Raw genomic sequence first — 21,546 nt, 5'->3', positions numbered from 1 at the left:
AGGAAAGCATAATTTAGTACAACTGGGAACAATTAGGCAATATCTATTAAAAACGTTAAATGCATACACTTTGACCTGGCAATTCTACTTCTACATATAGTTGCACATGTGCACAGCAAAGATTGAAAGCAACCTAAAATGTCCTTCAGGAGGGTTTAGATTAAATAAAGTGTTGTACATTCATATAAAGGAGTATTGCGCAAACCATTTCAAAGAAAAGTAACCCCATATGTAACAATATGGAAAGATTGCTAAGATACACTGCTAAATAAAAAAGAGTAAAGGGCAAATTAATATGCAGAGTATGGCGTCACTTATGGAAAATAAAGAGGCAGAGCCTAAATAGATATGAATCTGCACAGACTACTTCTAGGAGAATAAGCAAGAGAATATCCCAGTGCCTGCTTCTGCTGAAAACTGGGTGGCTGGAGGACAGCAGGGTGAGTATTTCCACTGCATAATGTTTTACATATCCTATAATTCATTATAAAAATAAGTAACAGTTTTTAAAGGTCCTGAAAGTCATTCAATAAGCATAATGTGTCAAGCGATAGCAAAATTTATGAATATAAATTAATGAACTAAAGAACATAAGTAAAATAAGATTTTGTTATTAATAAGAAAAATAAACTGTAAGAGCTCTAAAGAAAGACTATATATCATTTCTTAACTAGACATAACACTAAATTTGAAATTTATTGGCTTGTCACAAAAATGTAAGAATAACTACTATACTACTTACTTGAGTCCTTTCAGGAATCAAATTTAAAGTTTTCAACAATCTCCTGTAGGAGGGGAGGAAATACAGACATAAGGATTTGTGTCTGTAATAAAGCAACCAACGGAGAAAAATAATTAAAACTTCATTATTTGTATAAATAAAACTCTCAAAATAAAAAAATTATGGGCACTAACAAGTAAACTCCCTTTAAACACACTTTTGAAAAAAGACGTTATTTTTACCACCAGAGGTCACCTCATTTCATAAGAACAATAAAATTATGTTTAAGAGAAGTGTAGTCCTAATTTTGCCAGTTGAAAGCTGGACAGGGCATCTCTCTTACCCTTATCTCTGGAAGGATTATACTAGATGTTTAAGACCATTTTATCTAGAATATTAAAATTGGCTTTAAAATACCACTTTTTTAAAATAAATCTGTTATCCTTAGTTCTGAAAGCCCTACAATTTTATATTGGCTGTAAATGGCCCCATATTTAAAGTAATCCCCAAAATCAAGGCAACAATCATCAACCTTCAAAAAAAAAAAAGATACTAAACTTATTAGGTAAAAATTTGACAGAATGTTTTAATGACTTCCCCCCAAAATAAATAAAGTGCACTGAGTTAGCTTAGGTAAAATAAAAAACAAAAAGAAAATAGGCAATGTGTGATTCATGATGAAAACTGCAAACTATGAAATATTCTTACCTTAAAAAAAAAAAGTGAATCTAAATCGACTCAAGCCTGTAGCTCTACCTACTACTTAACAAAAATTCAAAGGACAGAGGAATTTGGCTCTATTATGGAAAGAGTAAGCTCACTTTAAAGCTCTCCTAATTGCTGCACAGAGATTTTGTGAAGTGCCTCACTAGCAGAGTGCAGAAATAAGACTATATTTATAGTCTTAACTTTATAGGTCATTCCTCATCTAGTTGCCTTTTTCTACCTGGCAGTTTGGAAGATATAATTTTGTTGCAATAACCTCCAAGTATCTCTACTCTAATTAGTTAATCCACAATTCATTGAAGTTAAAAAAAAGCAGCAAAGAAATTAAAAGTATATAACTCTGATGAAAACTTAGCAATTAGAAACAAAGCAGCTAGAACAAGACAAAAAAAATAGAAATATAATCATGTAGCGATTCAAAGTAGGATTGTCTAGAATATATATCAAGAGACAAGGAACCAATTAAATTCATTTGTGGAAGAGCGACTTGAACAAATGAATCAAAGAGCTAAAATCTGAGAAGCCTCAACAAATGGAAGCGGAGAAAAACCTAAATAAAAGTACATTTATCTGATGTGGAGTTATCGTTAATCTTAATTTAAAATTACTGTATATATGGTGGATAATTTTATAAAAGGAAATTAGTTTCTTCTACAAATAACAATAATTAAATTACTTAAGTGTCCATAACACAGTGATTAAATATAGACGTTAGGCTATAAAGTAATCTCCTTTAATCAAGTATCTCTTACTGATAAGCCTACTAAAATATTAATATCTTTACAGAATCTGCAGGTAGTTTTTAAATGTCCTCTTACCATACCTATGCTGCTTTTACAAAAGAGCAATATCAGAATATAATGCTTCATTGTTATCTAAATATTTTCAGAATAAAGAATATAAAAATAGAACACAATCTAAAGGTGAAATAAATTAGAGAATGGTGTAGCAAAATAATTAGCATCCAGGAGTATAAACCTCCCACTCCCCCCGAAAAAAACAAGCAGTACTGGCGAGGTCATTGTCAAATTATTAAACTTCCTACATCCTTAAGAAATCTATATAATTGGATAAAGAATATAAATAACAGATTCCATATTCAACTTTGTTCTGTTAGTAAAAAAAAAAACAGAAGACACAGTTTGATGATTACATACAAAAGAAAGAATATTGGGCTGTAAAGAAGATGGACATTCAGCTGGATCTTGAAATTAAGATAACAGAAAAGGGAAATGGTATTAGAGAAGGAAGATATGATGATGATGGTACTGTAATTAGGGGAGAGAATATACTAATGTCACCTTAAATTCAAATAGCATCCACTAATTTTCAAAGGATTTTAAAATAACTGATGAGCACTGCAATCTTCTGATTAGTGGCACATGTTGCTTATGGTATTATCCAGATTTAGGAAATTGACCCATCCTGCACTAGAAGCCAATCAACTAAATTTAAACAAAGGGGCTCCTATTTCCAAGTGAAGTGATCACGTTACTTATCTTGTCTTCACTTCACTAATCTCCCACTAGTGGAGTCTCAGAAGTACTCCAGTAAAGTCTGATCCAACAAGATATGAAAACTGAAGAATACAACTGAAAAATGAAAGGACTCTCTATATAACAATTAGGCAGATAGCAGATTTTGAATTCAGTGTCAAGAACGTAAGTTTCATTTAGAAGTTTGCTAGTAACCAGTTCTAGATTTAAAAAAAAAAAAATCTCACTCTTTTATGCCATATTTAATAGAGTACGCTTAATATGTCATAGTGGTATGATTCCAGAAAGAAATAAGCCTTTCTTAGAGCAAGCACTCCATTGAGCTATCCAACCATTCTTATGTTAACTTCAATTGAGGGCTCGCAGAATAGGGAGGACTTGAATTCTCAGTAACAGTAGCCTGGAAATTGAGAAAACAGTCATAGGCAGCATTCTCCTGCTACATCATTCACACTTTGAATCTACAGGCAAGGTGAGAGAGAAAGATCTGTTGTTCATTTTATCCAAACTAGTTACTGTAGCAGCTTAGATTACAAAGTAACTCCGCACATTGCTCTAGTCAGTTTCCAGTATTAAATACACTCACTATCAATAGCTTTCCCTCCTCCCCAAACTCATTCATTTCACTGTTATATTCATTCAGTAACTATTTTGATAGTCAATCATGGTTAGTGAATAGAAAGGTTACATTTGACCACATACTTTAGATGAGCAATAGATAGGCCTTTGAGCTGGCAATTCCTCACCTAGAATGCTTTTCTCTAGGTGTCTGTACAAACAACTTCTTCACCCTCCAATGTTACCTTCTCAATGTCTTATTAATATCACCTATCTACCAGATCCAAAAATCTTGCTATTTTTTTCATAGCACTAATCATCTAAGATACCATATAATTTAAATTTGATGCATTGATGTCTATTATTGGTCCCTCACTACCAGGATTATGAGCTATGTGAAAGCAAGGACCTCCATTTTGTTCATTGATTAGTATTAAGCCACTAGAACAATTTGTACAACATATGTGTTCAGTACATGGAGTGAATCTGTTAATGCTGGTAATATGCTCTGTCTAGATAAATGATTTCTACACTCCAATTCCATCCAGAGTCCTTTCAAGAGGATGTCCCACAGACACCTCCAACTCAAAATGCCAAAACAGTTCTTCACTTCTCAGAAACCTGCTTTAGCTCGTCTTCCCCATTTGGTCAATGACACCACCAGGTACCCAAAGGCCCAAATCAGAAACCTGAATCATACAAGACCCAAAACTTTTCATATCTAACTATTTACTAAATCCAGTTACTGCTATCACCTCAATATATAAAGCTCATGTATCCACATTTACCTATCTCTACCCTCCCTATCCCAATGTTCAGATGCTCTTAATCTAGCCATTGGACTCCCCAATTACAGTAACATACTGGTCCCCCTGCTTCTGGGGTCATTCCCCACCCTGTAAGCTATAGTGTTCATTCTGATAAGACACCTGATTTAAAAATATCAGTGGTTCCCCATATCCTAAAGAGTGAAGTCTCAATCCTAAAATTTGAAAAAGGCTTATTTAGGACCTTGCTCCTGCCTTTCCAGCTTCACCTCCTACTATTTCCCCAACAATCTCCAGAATCTCCAGACATACCACCTACATCTTGTTCTGCAGGTATGCCACTACTTCTCACCACCACACCTCGACATGTTTTCACCATCTACAATATCTTTCTTCTACTTATCTGCCTTCACCCTCTAATCGTCCTTAATCAGTTCAAATGTCAGCTTTTCTTATACTCTTTAGAAAGACTAAAGTTGTTCCTTCTTTGGGAGTCTTCTTTGGGACTCTTAAAGCACCCTGCTATAATAGCACTATAAAACATCTTATTCAATTTACTTTTTTTCCTCTTTTCTCTCTCAAACTAAATACCAATGCAAAGGCAATGATGGGTACCTCCCTTACTCCTGTTGCTTAGCAAAAGTTCTTAGTAAATATTGGCCAAATAACTAAACATGATATTCATATGACCACATGAACCATTCTGGGAAGCATTAATATTACTATATACCTTTTAATTATTCAGAAAACTTCTAATGAGCACTATTAGATTATGGTTCCTGTCACACTTCTCATGATGCTATTACCATTTCATTTTTGAGCAAAGGTACCAATGAGAATCCTTCAGCTCTAGCACTTAAAGCAGTGATTCTCAACCCTGGCTGCACATTAGAACCATCTAAAGAGCTTTAAAAAAATAGCAATGTCTAGGCCCTATCCTCTGAAATCCCTATATAATTGGCCTGGCACGGGGGAGACACTGACACTTAAAAAATTTTATCTCAGGATGAGATCCACTGAGGCAAGGTAAACATATTCCTAACATATTAAATTGAAACAAGAAGCTTTTAAGGGCTGTCTTGAACCTAGAAACTACATAATACTATTTCTATTGGAAAAAAAATGTTTAGAATTCCATACTACTAAATCAAAAATGAATTTTAGAACATAAGTCTGTGGGGAAAAAACTAACATTGATGCCAATAAAAATTATAGAGCAGAGTATCTACTAGAATCAATCATAGTTCAGTGTTCAAGGAGAGAGAAATGCAGGCAATGGTAGTTAAGAAAGTCAAAAAAGTTTAAAGAGAATCTTGAGAGATTTCTCAAATGTGCATGAACAATAGTGAATAGAACCCAAGAAAAGGAAAAAAAGAATTAAAGAAGACAAAGTGTACATAAGAAAGATGGAACTGAGAAGAGCAGAAGATTCACACTGCAAAGGAGTAGAAAATAGGTCTGCATGGGTATTCATTTCTTCCCCGGAAGTAGGTATTATCGCTCCCATTCCAGATAAAACATGGAGGCTCTGAAAACGCTTAAAACCCAGACCCAAATGGATCCTGAAATCAGACTGAGGCCTGCATGACTTTAAAGCCCAGGCCTTTTCCATCGTATCACATTGCTTCACAAATGAAACAAGCAAGGACAGAGAGAACAACTTCAAGGGCATTAAGTGGTACAACATAGGGAGAAAAAACACACACAATAGTAGAGAAGCTCACTATACGCTTTTAAGTCTAGAAATATGGTGAGAGGGAAAATGTCATTCCAGAAGATTACCCTGGCAGTAAACAAGATGGATTAAAAGAGAATGAGGTGGGGCAGGCCTGGTGGCTCAGGTGGTTGGAGCTGTGCTCCTAACACCTACGTCGCCGGTTCGATTCCCACATGGGCCAGTGAGCTGCGCCCTCTACATCTAAGATTGTGGGAGGTCGGTATATGCTGCTGTGGGCTACCATGGGCCAGGGAGCTGTGTCCTACACAACTAGACTGGGAAACAATGGCTTGAACAAGAGTGGGGTGGGGAGAGGGGAAGGAGGGCAAAAAATTTTTTTTTGAAAAAAGACAATGAGGTTAGAGAAAAGACCACTGACTGCTTCATAATGAACCATGTATCTTAGCACTGAAAATACTGCATTGTCTACTAGTTTCACAAGTTACTTGACTTTTCAATGTTTTAAGGATACTTTTATAAGACCCACCACATTGTATTAAATACTTATAGTAGGAGATTCTTGATTGTCCATTGCAAGTGATTGAGTAACTAAAATTATACAAGTAAACAAAAATACCAGATGTTTGCTTATGTATATTTACAAATCAAAATCTTATTTCACATCTGGATACAGGTTACAGTCTTAATTGGTCTGCCTCCTTCCAGTCTTTTACCCTCCATTTCACCCTTTAAAAAAATAACTCAATTCACTTTGCTAATACATCATTTATACCTGAAGTTTCCTTGGATCCAGAGCCCACAGTTTCTTATTAGCTGTAACAAATCCAAACTTCTCTGACCTCCATATGCCCCCTCTATCACCTCACTTAACCTCCTGTTCTCTCCAAAAGGATTATTCATGCCAGCCTCCTCACTGTGCCACAAAGTAACACGTGCTACCCTGGAGCCACTTGACTTATTCCAAACTGGAATACCTCTTTCCATTCTTTTATTCAACTTCCAATCATACATCAAGGCCCAGTTCAAAATCTGTTATTCTCCATGAAGACCACTTCCAAACCTATGACACTTAAAACATACCAAACTGGTGATGGGTCCACATGTGACTTGTGTTTGGCCCAAGTTTTTTGTTTTGTTTTTTTAATAAAATTTTATTCCACTGATAAAACTTAAAAACCGGGAGCTATTACTTTTTAAAAAACTATTTCCAACTTTCCTTGCAAAAACTGGATGCTCTGGCAACACTGGAATCATCTAGTTATGTAGCCACAATGAGCTATAGCTGAGTAGCAGCTGACCCTTTTCGAATGGTTCTTACATCTTAAAGTCAGGAGATGACAGCTTGACTTCTGACACCACCTGCAGCATTGCAATCATTCAGGAAACACCTGACCACCTTTCAGTCACTAGAGTTACAAAAATAAGCAACAAAAATAAACAAAACAATTCCAATGCCTCCCCCACAGCCTTGCTTAGCAGAAAAGGCAGAGACAAGCAATTAAGATGCATGTGATAAGCGCTATGATGAGGAAAGTGGAGGGCACTTAGCACATGGCTAGGGCACCTAACTGTGTCTATGGGAACTCAGGGAACACCCCTCAGAGAAAAGTGACGGCTAAACTGCTCTTTAGCAGGCACAGGAATGATTAAGGGAGAAGTCAGGGAAATAAACGGCACAGAAAACTAAAAGAACCTTTGCAGACTGAGGGGAGACAATCTGAGGAAGTCAGATCAGTTCACTATGACTATAGCCATCACCTAACCTTAAATGCAGATATCAGAGAAAGGCTCACTGAGCTGGAGGGAAAAGCCAAGTGTTAGTTAAGGCTGGGTGATGAAAGAGACTTCCTGTCAAGTGGTTTAAAAATGTAAGAGTTTGTTAAGCAGTGAATAGAGGTTTTGGACAGCACAGCTGTGCGGAGGGGTGAAATGTGGAGGAAAAAAGGGGAGAGAAGCTGTAATAGCCTAAATCACGGGCGGGGAAGCACAAAGCAGCATGGGAATAAGGGTGTAGCATAGAAGACCAAAGGGGCTTACATCTCGGGCGGTAACCAAGGATAACGGGGATGTGAAGCATGGTAGTTTTGGCAGGCCACAACTTTGCCAAGAGAATAGTCCCAGCGGTCCCGATGGACGCCGAGGCATTCAGGCCTCTCAAAATTCAGCTGCGCCCTGGTTGGATTGCACTTCCGTCTCTCTAGAAGACATCGGCTTCGGGCTGGATTGACTGTGCAGGCTCCAGGATGGGCTCTGGGGTCCAGGCTGCAGGCACGCAGGCTCCCATGGAGAGGTTAGAGGCCTGGTCTGTCTGGGCTGGTGGGTAGAAGTTACGTATAAACTGCCTTGCATTATGTTCTGATTTTTGTGTAGGAATGATGGGCCCGTCTACAGCCTCTTAGAAAAGAAGGAGCGTGTGCCCATTACAGATTTACAGGAAGAGAAAAGGTGCCAAGAAGTTTTAACAGTTGTCCATACCGATACTCTAGATGAGTCATTCCCGAATCCAAATCTCCCCAAGTTGATCTTATCTCCCCAACGAGATTGAGCTATACAGCAGCAACAGGCCTGTGTTACACTTTTTTGTAGCTCTCAAAGTGCCGAATCCCGAACCGGGTACGTCAAACACATTCAGTAAGTTTACCGACTTCCTAACTGATGCGGAGTCACTGACGTTACCTGCTTTAGACCTCGTGTTGCACATCAAGGCGCTAAAGATCAGTGAACCTATATTTCAGACTGAAATATATTTCCCACTGTACGGCATCTCTCCACCCTCAACCGCCGGGGCAGAACAGTTGCACGATTCAAATACAGCGGGAAACTCCAAGTCCCGCCACGGAAAACGTCCCCGTCCCTCCCCGCCACCACCCCAACTCGCCCACCCTCACGCCTATGCCCGTCCACCTGTCGCAAAGGTAAAACGTGCTCACCAACTCTGGACTACGCGAAGCCCCCGCAAATGTGATGGTCCGCTCGTCGCCGCTTTCCAGGCAGGCACTTCCGGCGCGCGCAAGGACGTCACACAAGCGCCCGCCTCTGGGCCCGCCTCCGGGGCCCGGGGCTGAGGAGAGCCCGGAAGAGGCGCTGCTGCCGCTAGTGTCTCGTCAGCGGCGCCTGACCCCCTCCCGGTGCTCGTGATGCCACGGCCGCTGCCGGGGGTGAGGAATAGTCGTGCTTGAGCACCCCATGAGCCGAGGGTTCGCGCTTTTCTGACCTCCTGGGCCTGGCCCACCACAAGGTAAACGCCTCCTCAGCTGCGGCCTGGCCTCCTGGGGGCGCCTCCCCAGACCCGGCCGCCGAAACGATTTGTCCTTTCTCCTGTCACCCTTTTTATCCCAGAACCTTTGCAGTTGACTGCCCTCGCATTTTCTCCCCAGAACGGCGAACGTGTCCAATTTCACACGGGAAGCTTTTCGAAAGCGACCTACCGGTGTGGACTTTCTGAAGTTGTCTTGATTCCCAAAAAGCGTCGCCAGTGTCAAGCAGTTTTCCCCATTGCTTCGCGACTGGGCACGCCGTAAAAATCAGTATTTCGCCGTTAGCCGTCGTCCGCAGCCCCCTCTTGAATACACACCCCACACGCTTCTGAAAGCGAACATTTGAGCTTGGTGGCGCCAGACCACAGTGTTCAGAGGAAAGTAATCACGGATTCGATCTGTAACCCTAACGATACACACCCAGCGCGGTGTCCTTCCAGGCATTGAAGCCTATTCATGGCATCCGACGTGCCGTTTCATAGTTTAGCCATGATCTGCAAAATTGGTGATTTGAAAGAACTTTCCGCACGTCAAAAGGCGAGGCTGAAAGTTCCTCCTACCGCAACCCCAGAGAAAAATATTAAGACAGCTGAAAAGTTGTCATTTTTAGTGCAACCGTAGTAAGGCTGCTTCTAAGGTTCTTCTGACGGCTGAGTGTTTTCTCAGGTCCCCCGCGCCTTCTGACGTGTGTGCGGGCGTCGTCTGCGTGTTGGGAAGCGCTTCCTTGCTCTCAGCCTTCGGGCGGGGGGGCGGGGCGGTTAAGGAGAACCTCAAGGGTTGTTCCTTCCTCTGTTGAAAACTCCCCTGGCTGTTCACACCACAGAGGACGCACTGACAGGATTCATGTGAAGAATCCACCTGAAAGGACCCGAAAACTCAAATCGTGAGCCGCGTCTAGAGAAAAGGGATTCCCGAACCCACCCAGCTGGAGACGTTGTGCTTACCTGTCACTGAGGAGTAAGGGGGGTCTCGGAGTGAATCGGGCACACGTAGATCAGCCATCGCCGGCGCGGGTTTTACCTGGGATGCAGAACCCCCGGCTGAGATGACCTCTGGCTCTGTCTGCTTTTCTTTTTAGACATGAGTGGTGGATTGGCCCCGAGCAAAAGCACCGTGTATGTGTCCAACTTGCCCTTTTCCCTGACCAACAATGACTTATATCGGGTAAGTGAGTTGTAGTGTTAGTACTGTTATCTTCTGAATTTTCTGTTTGTCATGGAAGCAAACAGTTCTCCTTAGCAGAAAATCTTAATCAGTACATTACAATGCCCTGGAACCATTAGACCTCTATCAGTCTTATACCAAATAGAAGCCTTATACCAAAGACCTCTGTTGCAAACATGAGTAAATGAGGGGGGAAAAAAAAATTAGACACTCATCATTTCCAAAGAGAATTTGCAGTGCTTTTATAGAGAATAACAAGTTCTAGATAAACATAGAAGAGCAGCTACTGTGTTTCCCTGAAAATAAGACAGGGTCTTACATTAATTTTTGCTCCAAAAGATGTATTAAGGCTAATGTCCATGGGATGTCATCCTGAAAATTCATGCGAGGGCTTATTTTCCTGTTAGGTTTTATTTTGGGGGGAAATATGGTGGTATAATGAAGTGGGAGCAACTCGTGATAAGCTGATTTTTTCCTGCTTGCTTACTTGGCTTTGCAAATTGGTAGTGGGGTAGAGGTTTTTTTGGGAAAGGGCTGATGGAAGCAAACATCCCTTTCCTAATCCTCAAATTCTGAAAGTGTATCTTAATTTACATATGTGGCAGGAACTTGACAGTTAAATAATATTTTGTTTTCAATTCAGGATAGGGGTGGTTGAGGAGGGAAAAAGTCCCTTACAACATCTTTTTCCACCTCTTTACTTTATAGAGAACAAAAGTTCCTGCAGAGCTTGTCCTGCAGATGGGTGATTGAGAGAAACTGGAAAGAATGACATGAATCCTCTCTTCTAAGTGTGCCCTCTTCTCTCTGTTACTTTGGGTAGATATTAAGTAAAGAGATGCTGCATAGAAGATACCTAGTACTTGATTAATTACTTGATACCTTGACTCCAAGAACAGAGGAGAAAATGAGCTGTTACTTCCTTCCTTGTTACAAAATAGAGACATTTCTGTATTTATTGCATACTTATTGTATGCTCAGCACTCGTACAGGTCTTAGGAACACATCAGTGAACAAAAAGATGAAAATCCCTCTTGGCACTCATAATATAGCAAGATAGAGAAATAGTGTGAAATATCAAAAAAAATCAAATGATGTTATTTGTTAGATACTAAGTTAATGCTAAGATATCAGTTGCTAAGGAGAAAAAAATAAAGCAGGAAAGGAGGGTTATTAAATGTTAGGTTGGGAATGGAGGTGAAATTTTACATGGTGGTCTAAAGCCTTATTGAGAAGGTGACTTTTGAATAAAGACCTGAAGGAAGTAAGAGACAGTTGTGCAGATGTCTAGGGGGCAAGCCTTTTAGGCACAGAGTAAATCAACTGGAGAGAAAAGGAGGGGCAGTCAGGATAAGCCCATGCAGGCATGCAGGCGTGCCTTGTAGGGCCTACGTAGATAATGGAAGGACTTTGAGTGAAATGAGAAGCCAATAGAAAGTGTTATAGGGAAAGCTGTCTGTTGCTGGTCTTCAGAATTCAGTGTGGCTAACACTGCAATCCAGTTATACTGCATTCCAGCATCACGCAAGTTAATCATAGAACTCAGAATTTATTATTATTGATAATTAATGTATTCTAACAGACTTTTCTAAGGAGCATTATATAATAAATAAGAACTATTAGTATACAGGTAGTGGCTGAAAGCAGTAGACATATAATAGATGAGATTGCTTAGGGGGAAGATGTAGAAGTAAAAGAGACGAGAGGGCCAACTGTAAAGTTCCACCAACACTGTGAGGGTGGGAAGAAGGAGAGGGATGGGAACAGGTGTTTCATTATAAAAGCGTTTGTTTTGTTTTGCTTTTTTATAAGCAGTCTAAGTATCTGTCTTCTGAAACAGTGATCACTTGATGGGGTAAGGGTAGGCTAGGAGCAGTGATATTGCACAACATTGGTATTTGAAACAAGGTTTTTCTGGAGCTACGATGGGGTTGATAATTGCTGTGGATATACCACAGGAGCACAGCAGCTGTGCAGTGTGTATGCCCTCGATCTACCACACATGAAGTGTGTTTTTTTCTCTATGTAGTTTAGGAAATGAGGCTGATACTATGACTCCAATAACAAAAAAAAGTATTATTCTAGTCACTAAAAAAATATATCTTCTAGGGCCCAAAGGCTAAAGTTTTTCATAAACTATAACAAAGAATGTGATCGGTGTATACAATCTGTAATTTAATTTTTTTATGATTTTAAATTAAATTGTAAATTACTATGTTATTTTGTTTCAGATATTTTCCAAGTATGGCAAAGTTGTAAAGTAAGTATTCACAGCAAATTTTGAAACTTCATTTAAAGATTTATCTGAATTTACTTCTCTATTATTTTTTTAATGGAAGTAGATTTAGCATTTTTTATAAAACAGATATTTTATATAACAAAGAAAATAAAAATACTCCTGTTAACATTTTATGCATATTATTTATTTAAACAATACAATTTTACCATATTTCTAAGAACTAAAACTGATCTGTTGTCCAATATTAGACATAAATTAAAGGCTCTGATTGTATATTTTGTTTTCTAGAAGGTACATTATCAAGTATACTATAAATGGATTATCATTTGTCAAACAAATGTAAATAATATTTAGAATATTATTAAAATGTAGATTAGAATGTAGAATGTAACATTTCAATGTATATGGCATGCAGAGTTCTTATGAGACTGATAATAGAAAACGTTATTCTCTGGCTTCATAAAGTTTAGATATCATTGAAAAGACTGGAAACAGACATAAATGGTAAGAATGATAATATCAATTGGAACCAAGTAAAGAAAGGATGAGAACTTAAGGTTCTCATATTTAATCCACTATTTAAATCAACTAAGCAACTATATTATGGGGCAAAGAAGCAAAAGCACGATACTATCACTCTATCTTATAACCAATATGGATTCTATTATAAATTTTAAATCATACTTAAAATCCCAAGAATTTAGAGCATATGTATCTTGATAGTTTTACTTCTAGCTTTTGACAGATGGATATTAAACAGTTGAAGTTCATTTGCATCCTGAGATTAATGTCTTTAAAACTCACTTCTTTATTAAAAATCATCAAATATGCTTCTTCTGGTAAATTTTTGGGTCTTCAGAATATCAGTCGTCATTGTCAATCAAAACTAATGATATGTAACAAGGAGCACAGAAATATGCTAGTCACTATTCTAATCTCTTTATACACATTATATCATTAAATTCTGACAAGTACCTTTTAAGGTAAGTATTATTATTATCTCAATACTATAAATGACAAAACTGAAGCACATAGTAAGCCTAAAATTACATTGCTAGTTAGTGGTGAAGGCAAGATTAAATCTAACAGTTTGATTCCAGGCCTACTCCCTTAACCATACCAGTAACTTTTCTGTTTTTTTCCCTCTCAGAATCTCTGAATGAATTTCCATACAAATATATAATTATAAACCACGAGAATGCTGTGACATTAATGACATAGAGTTATAAGCACCTAAAATCAGGGAAGACCTGATATATGACCTAGTCTAGAGAGTCAGGATAGATTTACCTAAATCAGTATCCTTTGAGTTGAAATCTAAAGTCTGAATAAGAGTTAATTAGGCAAAAAGAATGGAAAGAACATTTCAGGTAGAGGAAAGAGCTTGTGCAAAAGCCCTGTGGCAGGAGAAAATAAAGTGAGATCATGAAACAGCGAGAAGGCCAATATGACTAGAGATGAGTGAACAAGAGGGAGAAAGCCCAAGATGGATCCAGAGATGGAAGCAGGTTCCTAATTTTGCTAGTTGGTCATGTTACAAGATACTTGGTTTTCATCCTAAGAACACCAGGAATCCATTAAATAATTTTAAATGAGTGACATTGTCCTTCTGCCTTTATATTATCAGTGTTTAGGGCTAGCTTACAGCTAATAGAGTGACTAAATGATCACGTGAATAAACAAATAGATGCACTCTTTTTGAGAAACTACTTTCTCATTTATATCCATCTATCTGTTTTAACATATTGAGCTAGGCTTAACAGAGGTTACAGGGGCAACCTTAAAGGAGTTTATAAAAAAATATGTAAGATGAGGCACTATTTATACATAAATAGATTTCAGTAGAGACTAGCAAAAAGGAGGAGAAAGTATTTCCAGTTAAAGAGATTAGTTCCCCTTGTACATACCCTATCCCAGCCTTGGAATCAGTCATTTCTCCAAAGAGCCCTTTTGAACATTATTTTTTAAACTATATTTAATGATAAGCAAAAGGATGTTTAAGGGGTCAGTAGGAAGAGCAGGTTCTGTGCTCTTGTCACCATCCCTATCACTTAGGTACCTTGGGTGTTTTGGCTGAGAACCACAGAGCTGGAGAGTCTTTAAAAGAGTATTAAAAATATAGATTCTAAAGCCTAGAAAAAAATAAATAAGTGATTTTACTATTTGTGTAGAAGAGAATGCCTCAGTTTTGTTTTGTTTTGTTTTCTGCAGGATAGGAGAGTTACCCTGTTTCCCCGAAAATGAGACCTAGCCGGACCATCAGCTCTAGTGCGTCTTTTGGAGCAAAAAATTAACATAAGACCCAGTCTTATATTATGTTAGATAAGACCCGGTCTTATATTATAGTAAAATAAGACCGGGTCTTATATTAATTTTTGCTCCAAAAGATGCACTAGAGCTGATGGTCCGGCTAGGTCTTATTTGCCGGGAAACACAGTAGTAGAGAAGAGGAATTATGCTTACTATCTGTAATCTCTTCATTCTTCGGCCTCTGATTAATGTTTGATTTATCAGAGACTTCTCATCATACTTGTATTCACTATTGTTAAATCAGTATCACACTTTCTCATTTCCATTCTTTTTGATATCCCATGACTTTGAAGAGATAACTATCTGTCAAATGTATTAAATTATCTTACTCTGTAAACGTTTTATTTATTCTTTATGAACACAACACTTGAGTTTTCCAAGTTATTAATATCTGTTTCATTTATTGCTGCCTCATTATTTTTAACTGTCTCTTTGTTTATGCTTTAAGGGTTACTATAATGAAAGATAAAGATACCAGGAAGAGTAAAGGGGTTGCATTTATTTTATTTTTGGATAAAGACTCTGCACAAAACTGTACCAGGGCAATAAACAACAAACAGGTAAGCCATTCATTCCCAATAAGGTTTTTAACCAGAAAGCCTTTGTGCTCATCCAGGCCAAAAATGTGAGGAAGTAGTGGATGGATATCAGTAGATTCTGAGGGTATTTAACTCATGTCCAAGGAAAGAGTTTAAAACTGTACCGGTTTCCCAAAACATTGGTAGAATCTAAGGAATAGGAATCTATTTTACAAGATAGAATTTGTCACACCTAAGTAGGCAATTGCTAAAATAATCTAAAAAATAAAATGTAATTGAAGGTTTGAGGAAATGCGATCAAAAAACTGTAGTTTTAGGTTTCAATGAAATACATCTTTTTGCATTTACATTTTTCTCTGATTTAGTTATTTGGTAGAGTGATAAAAGCAAGCATTGCTATTGACAATGGAAGAGCAGCTGAGTTCATCCGAAGACGAAACTACTTTGATAAATCTAAGTGTTATGAATGTGGGGTGAGTATACCTAAAACTTAATGTGATTTTTCATAGTTTAAGGTATTTTTCACATCAGTGTTTTATTTGTGCTCTCCAAAACTGGCTGGCTAAAACCAGGTTATGAAAGTTGTTTTACTTTGGGGCTCTAGACTCATCTAAGTAAACTCAGTTGAAATGTAATATGTAAAGATAACCTGAACTGAGTAGTATAGAGTGATATTTTCTCCAGTTTCTAAATCTTCGAAAATTGTTAGATTAAAAGTATTGACTAATTACTTATATTATTGTCTTGAAAGATTACGGTGACTCATAAATATTTGTGTTAATAGGCTATTGCCTATTTCTATAATATTTTGCCAATGTTTAAGCATCACAATCCAGTGTAAATATTATCATATGACTTGTCCTCTGTGGAATATTGTGTTTTAAAAGTTGTTTGTTTGTTTTTTTCCTGTTAGTGTTGCTAATGTTTTATAACTGAACTATCCCCAAATTTTATTATCTAGTTCTCATCATGTATTGTTTTCTATTTAAATTTTGGGTGATTAAGAGAGATGTATAGCCACAGAACAATTTTGCACAAGGCCCATAATGATGCCAAGAGAATTTCAATCTGGGTCTCATTGTTGTCAGTTTGCAAAATGCTGTTGATGTAAGAAACCTCCAAACCTGAGAGTTTAGTTGAGCCAAACTGAGGACATGCTGGTGAGCAAGATCTCAAATGCTCTGGAGAATAACAGTTTTGCAGTTTGTTTTATGCATTTAAAATAAGGAAAGAATGTAAGGAAGGTTACATGAAGGTAGGAGAAAGTAAGGTGGGAATTGGATTATAGGTAGATAAGATTCTGTGCTCTTACACTTTAGAAGGAGAGGTCTGAAAGGATGGTCATGTATTAGATGGAAGGGTCTGAAAAGGCATTTTAAAGGTGTGCTTGCTAACCTAGGTACATAGAAACAATGGACAGGGCTTGCTTAAGGCAAAGATAAACCTTTATTAAAGAAGTTATATGCCTGTGGCGTGACTACCGACCATGACTTGCCCAGTTAGGAATTTATTATCAGATCACCTGAGGTTACTTTCCATAGAACCCCTTTTTTCATCTACATGGTTGTATAAAATACTTTAAAAAACAGGGTCCAGAGGTAGTAATGGAGAGCTGGGGAGAAGATTACTAAGAAACATTGTCCTGTTTACAAAGTCATGTGGAAAATACAAGGAAATGAATTGGGGTCCTTTCTCCCCTGCCATTTCCTAATTCACCCCCCCCAAAAAAAAAATAAGTAGATAAAAACATGGAAGGGAGGGAGGGAAAGGAAAGGAGGGAAGAAAAGTGAAAGGAAAGGGGAAAAGGGAAGGGAAGGAAAAAAGGAAGGAAGACATTTTAAGTTAATGTTTCAGAAACTGTGTTCCAGAGTCCAAAAAAAGGGAGAGATGAGCAGTTACAGTCAAATAAATAGATTAGTATGTGTCCTCATATTCAGAGTAAATAATTAAATAATCTGAGAAATCCTGGATGAATCTCTTAATCTTTTTGGTTTAAGGTTCTACAGATTTGTTATATTTTGTACATTTTTATGTTTTTTATATCCCTTGCCCCCCAAAAATCGGTTTATATTTATTTAGCTTGTTTTTTTCCCCAGAGTAATTCCACTATTAAATCCTTTTGTTAATATGGGACATGTTCGTATTTTTTGGTGTACGTTTATTTCAAAAACAGTTTGGGAGGAGCTTCTCTTAAGTACATTCTCTCAGCAGTTCATTAACAGTAACAGCTCTTGGGTTCAGCCATGTCCCCAGGTATATAAAGTACACAGTCTGATTGATGCTTTGTTAAATATACTTGAAAAGCATGATTACTTTTCTATTATTCAGTCTCTATTATTCAATACTTTTCAGTTATTAATCCTGGTTCAATCTCTCCCTATACCCTCACTCTTATATTTTACTTCTTAAATATATTTTAGTAAGCTAATGTACAGATTATAGTTCATTTAAGTTCATTATCTTATGTTTTACAACTCAATGTTACGTCTTATAATTTTATGGCTAGTCCAGCACTGTCAAATATGAATATAATGCAAACCACAAATGTAATTTTAAAGTTTCTAGTAGCCACATTAATAAAAGAAACAGGTAAAATTTAATATATTTTATTTAACCCAATGTATATCTAAAATATTATCATTTGAACTATGTAATTAATATTTTTAAAAATTAAGGCATTTTACATTCTTTTTTCATGTTGTCTTCAAAGTCCAGTGTGCGTTTTACCCTTACAGTGCATATCGACTCATTCTCAGTTACCACGAGAGAATCATGACTCTTGGCTACCATAATTGGACAGTGCAAGTATAGTTTAGATAAAAAGAACAAAATGAAATTAATTAACAGGAAAAGTGAGGAAAACTTTAAATTTTCCGTTTGTTTTTAAAACAGAATGTTAAGCAACATCTTGGAAGTTAGGAATAGTTTTGTCCCAATTTTATCAAATAATACTTAAAAGTTTTACACTTAAGGTACATAGTCCATTTAAATTTTGAATTGTTTTATATCTAGAATCTTGATGTTTAAGAAGAAAGAGTACTTCTTTTACTCTTAGTGAACTGCTGAAGTACTCCCTTGTTAAAATAGCTTTAAGAGTTGTCATATCTCCTCCTCCTAAATTTTAAAGTAATGGGTTTTGTTAATTTCTTCATCTGTTTCCTAATGTGACAATATATTTTTTTAAGCTCTTAAACCTTTTAGTCTTAAGGTACCAGGCAAGTTTCTGTTAGTAACACAAATACAGTATTTTTCCTTTCCTTTTCAATGGGAAACAAAAGGAAAGTGGACACTTAAGTTATGCCTGTCCTAAAAATATGCTTGGAGAACGTGAACCTCCAAAGAAGAAAGAGAAAAAGAAAAAAAAGAAAATCCCTGAACCAGAAGAAGAAATGTATGTATATCCATTCTCACTAAATTATTATTGTGTTGCTTCTGTCCTTTTACTATCAGTTAAGTGCTTTCTGATTTTCGCTTTTTTAAATTTAGTGAAGAAGTAGAAGAAAGTGAAGATGAAGGGGAAGATCCTGCTCTTGACAGCCTCAGTCAGGCCATAGCTTTCCAGGTACTAAATAGTTCTTTAAAAGCACCATGCCATAGCTCTCTGGGGCTAAGAGTTCTATTATTGCTTACTTTATTGATCATCTCCTCCAGCCACCTGTCTTTCCCCTTTACCTCCTAAAGTTTAGGAGACAGGCTACTTTTCTAAGGTCTTTAGGACAGTATAATGGAAAGGTTCCCATTATTCTTTCTAGATTTTAAGGACCGCATAACACTTTTAATGTCTTAATTTGTTTTCATTATAGAACTGAGCAGAACTATTTCATTAAAGTGAGTTTAGCCCAACAGAAAAAAATTTATTAAATCAGAATATTATTATTATATATTTTTTTAACTGTTATTTATTTAAGTGTGTTTTTTCAGGACCCATCAGCTCCAAGTCAAGTAATTGTTTCAATATAGTTGTGGAGAGCGCAGCTCACAATGGCCCATATGGGGATCAAACTGGCAACCTTGGTGTTATTAGCACCATGCTCCAACCAACTGAGCTAACCTGCTGCCCAAAGATATTATTTTAAAAGAAACTTCACTTCAAAACAAAACCAAAAACATACTGGGGGTGCCAAAAAAATGTGTACACATGACTTGTATTCATCTTTTGTTATCAGTGTATATTGAGTATTACAATTTTAAGACAATTTTTTCTTTCTTAAAATATGTATACATTGTTTTGGCACCCCCAGTATTTTTTACCATTAAAGGCCCTAATACAAATATGTGCAACGTTTTTGAAGGATACACAATCTCCTAATTTTTATATAACCAGATACTTTGTTTTAATGTAGTTGATAAATGTATACGTTAGTTTATTTTTCCTTTTTGTTAACTAATGTATTTTATATAACATTCCCATCTCTAGCAGGATGGGAAGAAGGCTTCATTTCAAGTGCCTGGAGTAGAATTGTTTGCATAGGCTGGGAGGGTAGGGAGTGTTGACACTTGTAGTATGTTTTTGCATTGTTTTGAGTTAATGTACCATAAATAATACTAAACAAGTTACTGGTTTTGTTTTGTTTTGTTTTGTTTTCTGATTCACAGCAAGCCAAAATTGAAGAAGAACAAAAAAAATGGAAACCCAGTTCCGGGGGGCCCTCAACATCAGATGATTCTAGACGACCAAGGATAAAGAAAAGCGCATATTTCAGTGATGAGGAGGAACTTAGTGATTAAAATTGTATTTATTATGTAAATATCATTTAATTTTTTTTTTATATCTTGGAGTACCAAGTTTAGTTACGACTAAAAATTACTTTAAGAATTAAGCATAAGAATACTTAGTACCAAATAATTTTTTACCATAAAATAGTTCAGAGGAAATTGAAGTTTTAAAGTATCATATTGTCTTGCCTTAGCAGAGCAATAAAAATCAAAATTTGCTAATATCCATTAATCTTGAAAACAGTTTATTTGAATAAAAAAGAAAACTTAATACTATCATAGTAATGCTATTGTCATCCCAAGAAAAAAGGTAGATATTAAAAAGATTTGTTTGAGAGTTCATTATAAAAGTTTATTCATGTCTGATTGGTTTACAAGAGGACTTTTAAAATAAATTTCATCTTTAAAACAAAAACTTCATAAAAACTGAAAAAGTTGAATGATTTGTTACTAATGCTAATTTTTCAAGAGAATTTTATTTTTAAATATGGATGTTTTGCCACCTTCTTTTCTTTCAGCTTTATCCTAATCTAGATACATTATGATTCTCCATAAAATATAAAGTAACTTTAAAAGGCTGTTTCTTCTCATATGTACATATCTTTTGCTAAATAAAATACATATAGTTTTTGCCACTCAATTCATAAAGGGATAAAGGAGGATTTTCCAATCTCCTATACTCCACACTGCCCTCCTTTACCTTTTCAATATGACTATTAAAATTCTTGGTTAAATCTATATTTATTGTTTTTGTTTTATGATCATGTAAATACCATGTTTCCCTGTAAGACCTAGCCGGACCATCAGCTCTAGCGTGTCTATTGGAGCAAAAATTGATATAAGACCCGGTATTGTGTTATATTTTATTATACCTCGACTTATATAATACCCAGTCTTATATAATGTAATATATAATGTAATATAAGACTGGGTCTTATATTAAAATAATAAAATAAAAATATATTAATTTTTGCTCCAAAAGACGCATTAGAGCTGATGGTCCGGCTAGGTCTTATTTTTGGGGAAACACGGTACTGTTCACTTCTAAGCTAACAAATGTACTGTAATTACATTTTTCCTAGAGTTAATAATTGCCTCATTTTTTCATGTGTTATAATTTTATTTATGACTAAATCTTCTCATACCTTCTGCAGATAGTTATATGGGAATAGGATTATGGAGCCTTTAAATTTCTACTTTGTGTATTTCTATACTGTTTGAATACTCTTAAAAAGAACATCCATTTATTAGTTTTTTAATTACTAAAAGCAATAGAAGTATTTCCATTTTGAAAACTGCAAAAGCAATGTGTTAACCACTAGCCAGCAAAAAATCCTTTAGATTTCAATGAGGAAACCAGACACTACAATTAAAT

At 36.5% G+C, this 21,546-nt stretch overlaps 2 protein-coding genes across 24 annotated transcripts in view; one reads left to right on the top strand and one right to left on the bottom strand.

The window, feature by feature from the left end:
- The window catches only part of PPHLN1 (periphilin 1), a 119,606-nt gene extending 109,699 nt beyond the window's left edge, over positions 1–9,907 (bottom strand). For 4 of the 19 annotated variants that reach the window (XM_081059759.1, XM_081059763.1, XM_081059750.1 and 1 more), the window contains exon 1: positions 8,877–8,987. Coding sequence is in view for 12 of the 19 variants with exons in the window: in XM_081059745.1 (XP_080915871.1) it covers positions 7,984–8,023 (40 nt within the window). In the remaining 7 variants the exon portion in view is untranslated. Of the gene's footprint in view, positions 1–742; positions 786–7,983; positions 8,260–8,876; positions 8,988–9,374 lie in introns of those variants that run through there. The other 15 variants (XM_081059756.1, XM_081059747.1, XM_081059748.1 and 12 more) reach the window with 14 other exon arrangements.
- Positions 8,960–20,749, top strand: ZCRB1 (zinc finger CCHC-type and RNA binding motif containing 1). 5 transcript variants are annotated; one of them, XM_081059767.1, is made up of 10 exons: positions 8,998–9,184; positions 9,324–9,584; positions 10,027–10,160; positions 10,282–10,367; positions 12,599–12,627; positions 15,365–15,476; positions 15,821–15,928; positions 18,734–18,846; positions 18,942–19,017; positions 20,052–20,749. In XM_081059767.1, the coding sequence occupies exons 4-10, from the start codon at positions 10,284–10,286 to the stop codon at positions 20,181–20,183; spliced, it is 654 nt and encodes a 217-aa protein (XP_080915893.1). In that variant the 5' UTR covers positions 8,998–9,184; positions 9,324–9,584; positions 10,027–10,160; positions 10,282–10,283; the 3' UTR covers positions 20,184–20,749. The 5 variants fall into 5 exon arrangements, with proteins under 5 accessions (XP_080915891.1, XP_080915894.1, XP_080915892.1 ...); XM_081059765.1 differs by having other exon boundaries at positions 8,960–9,184; positions 9,324–10,160; XM_081059768.1 differs by lacking the exon at positions 9,324–9,584 and having other exon boundaries at positions 8,997–9,184.
- Positions 20,750–21,546: the final 797 nt, after the last annotated feature.

The sequence above is a fragment of the Rhinolophus hipposideros genome, assembly GCF_964194185.1.
Source record: "Rhinolophus hipposideros genome assembly, chromosome: 9".
NCBI classification, from domain to species: Eukaryota; Metazoa; Chordata; class Mammalia; order Chiroptera; family Rhinolophidae; genus Rhinolophus; species Rhinolophus hipposideros.
The sequence above is the reverse complement of the archived record's forward strand: the minus strand, read 5'-3'. Positions and strand labels throughout refer to the sequence as shown.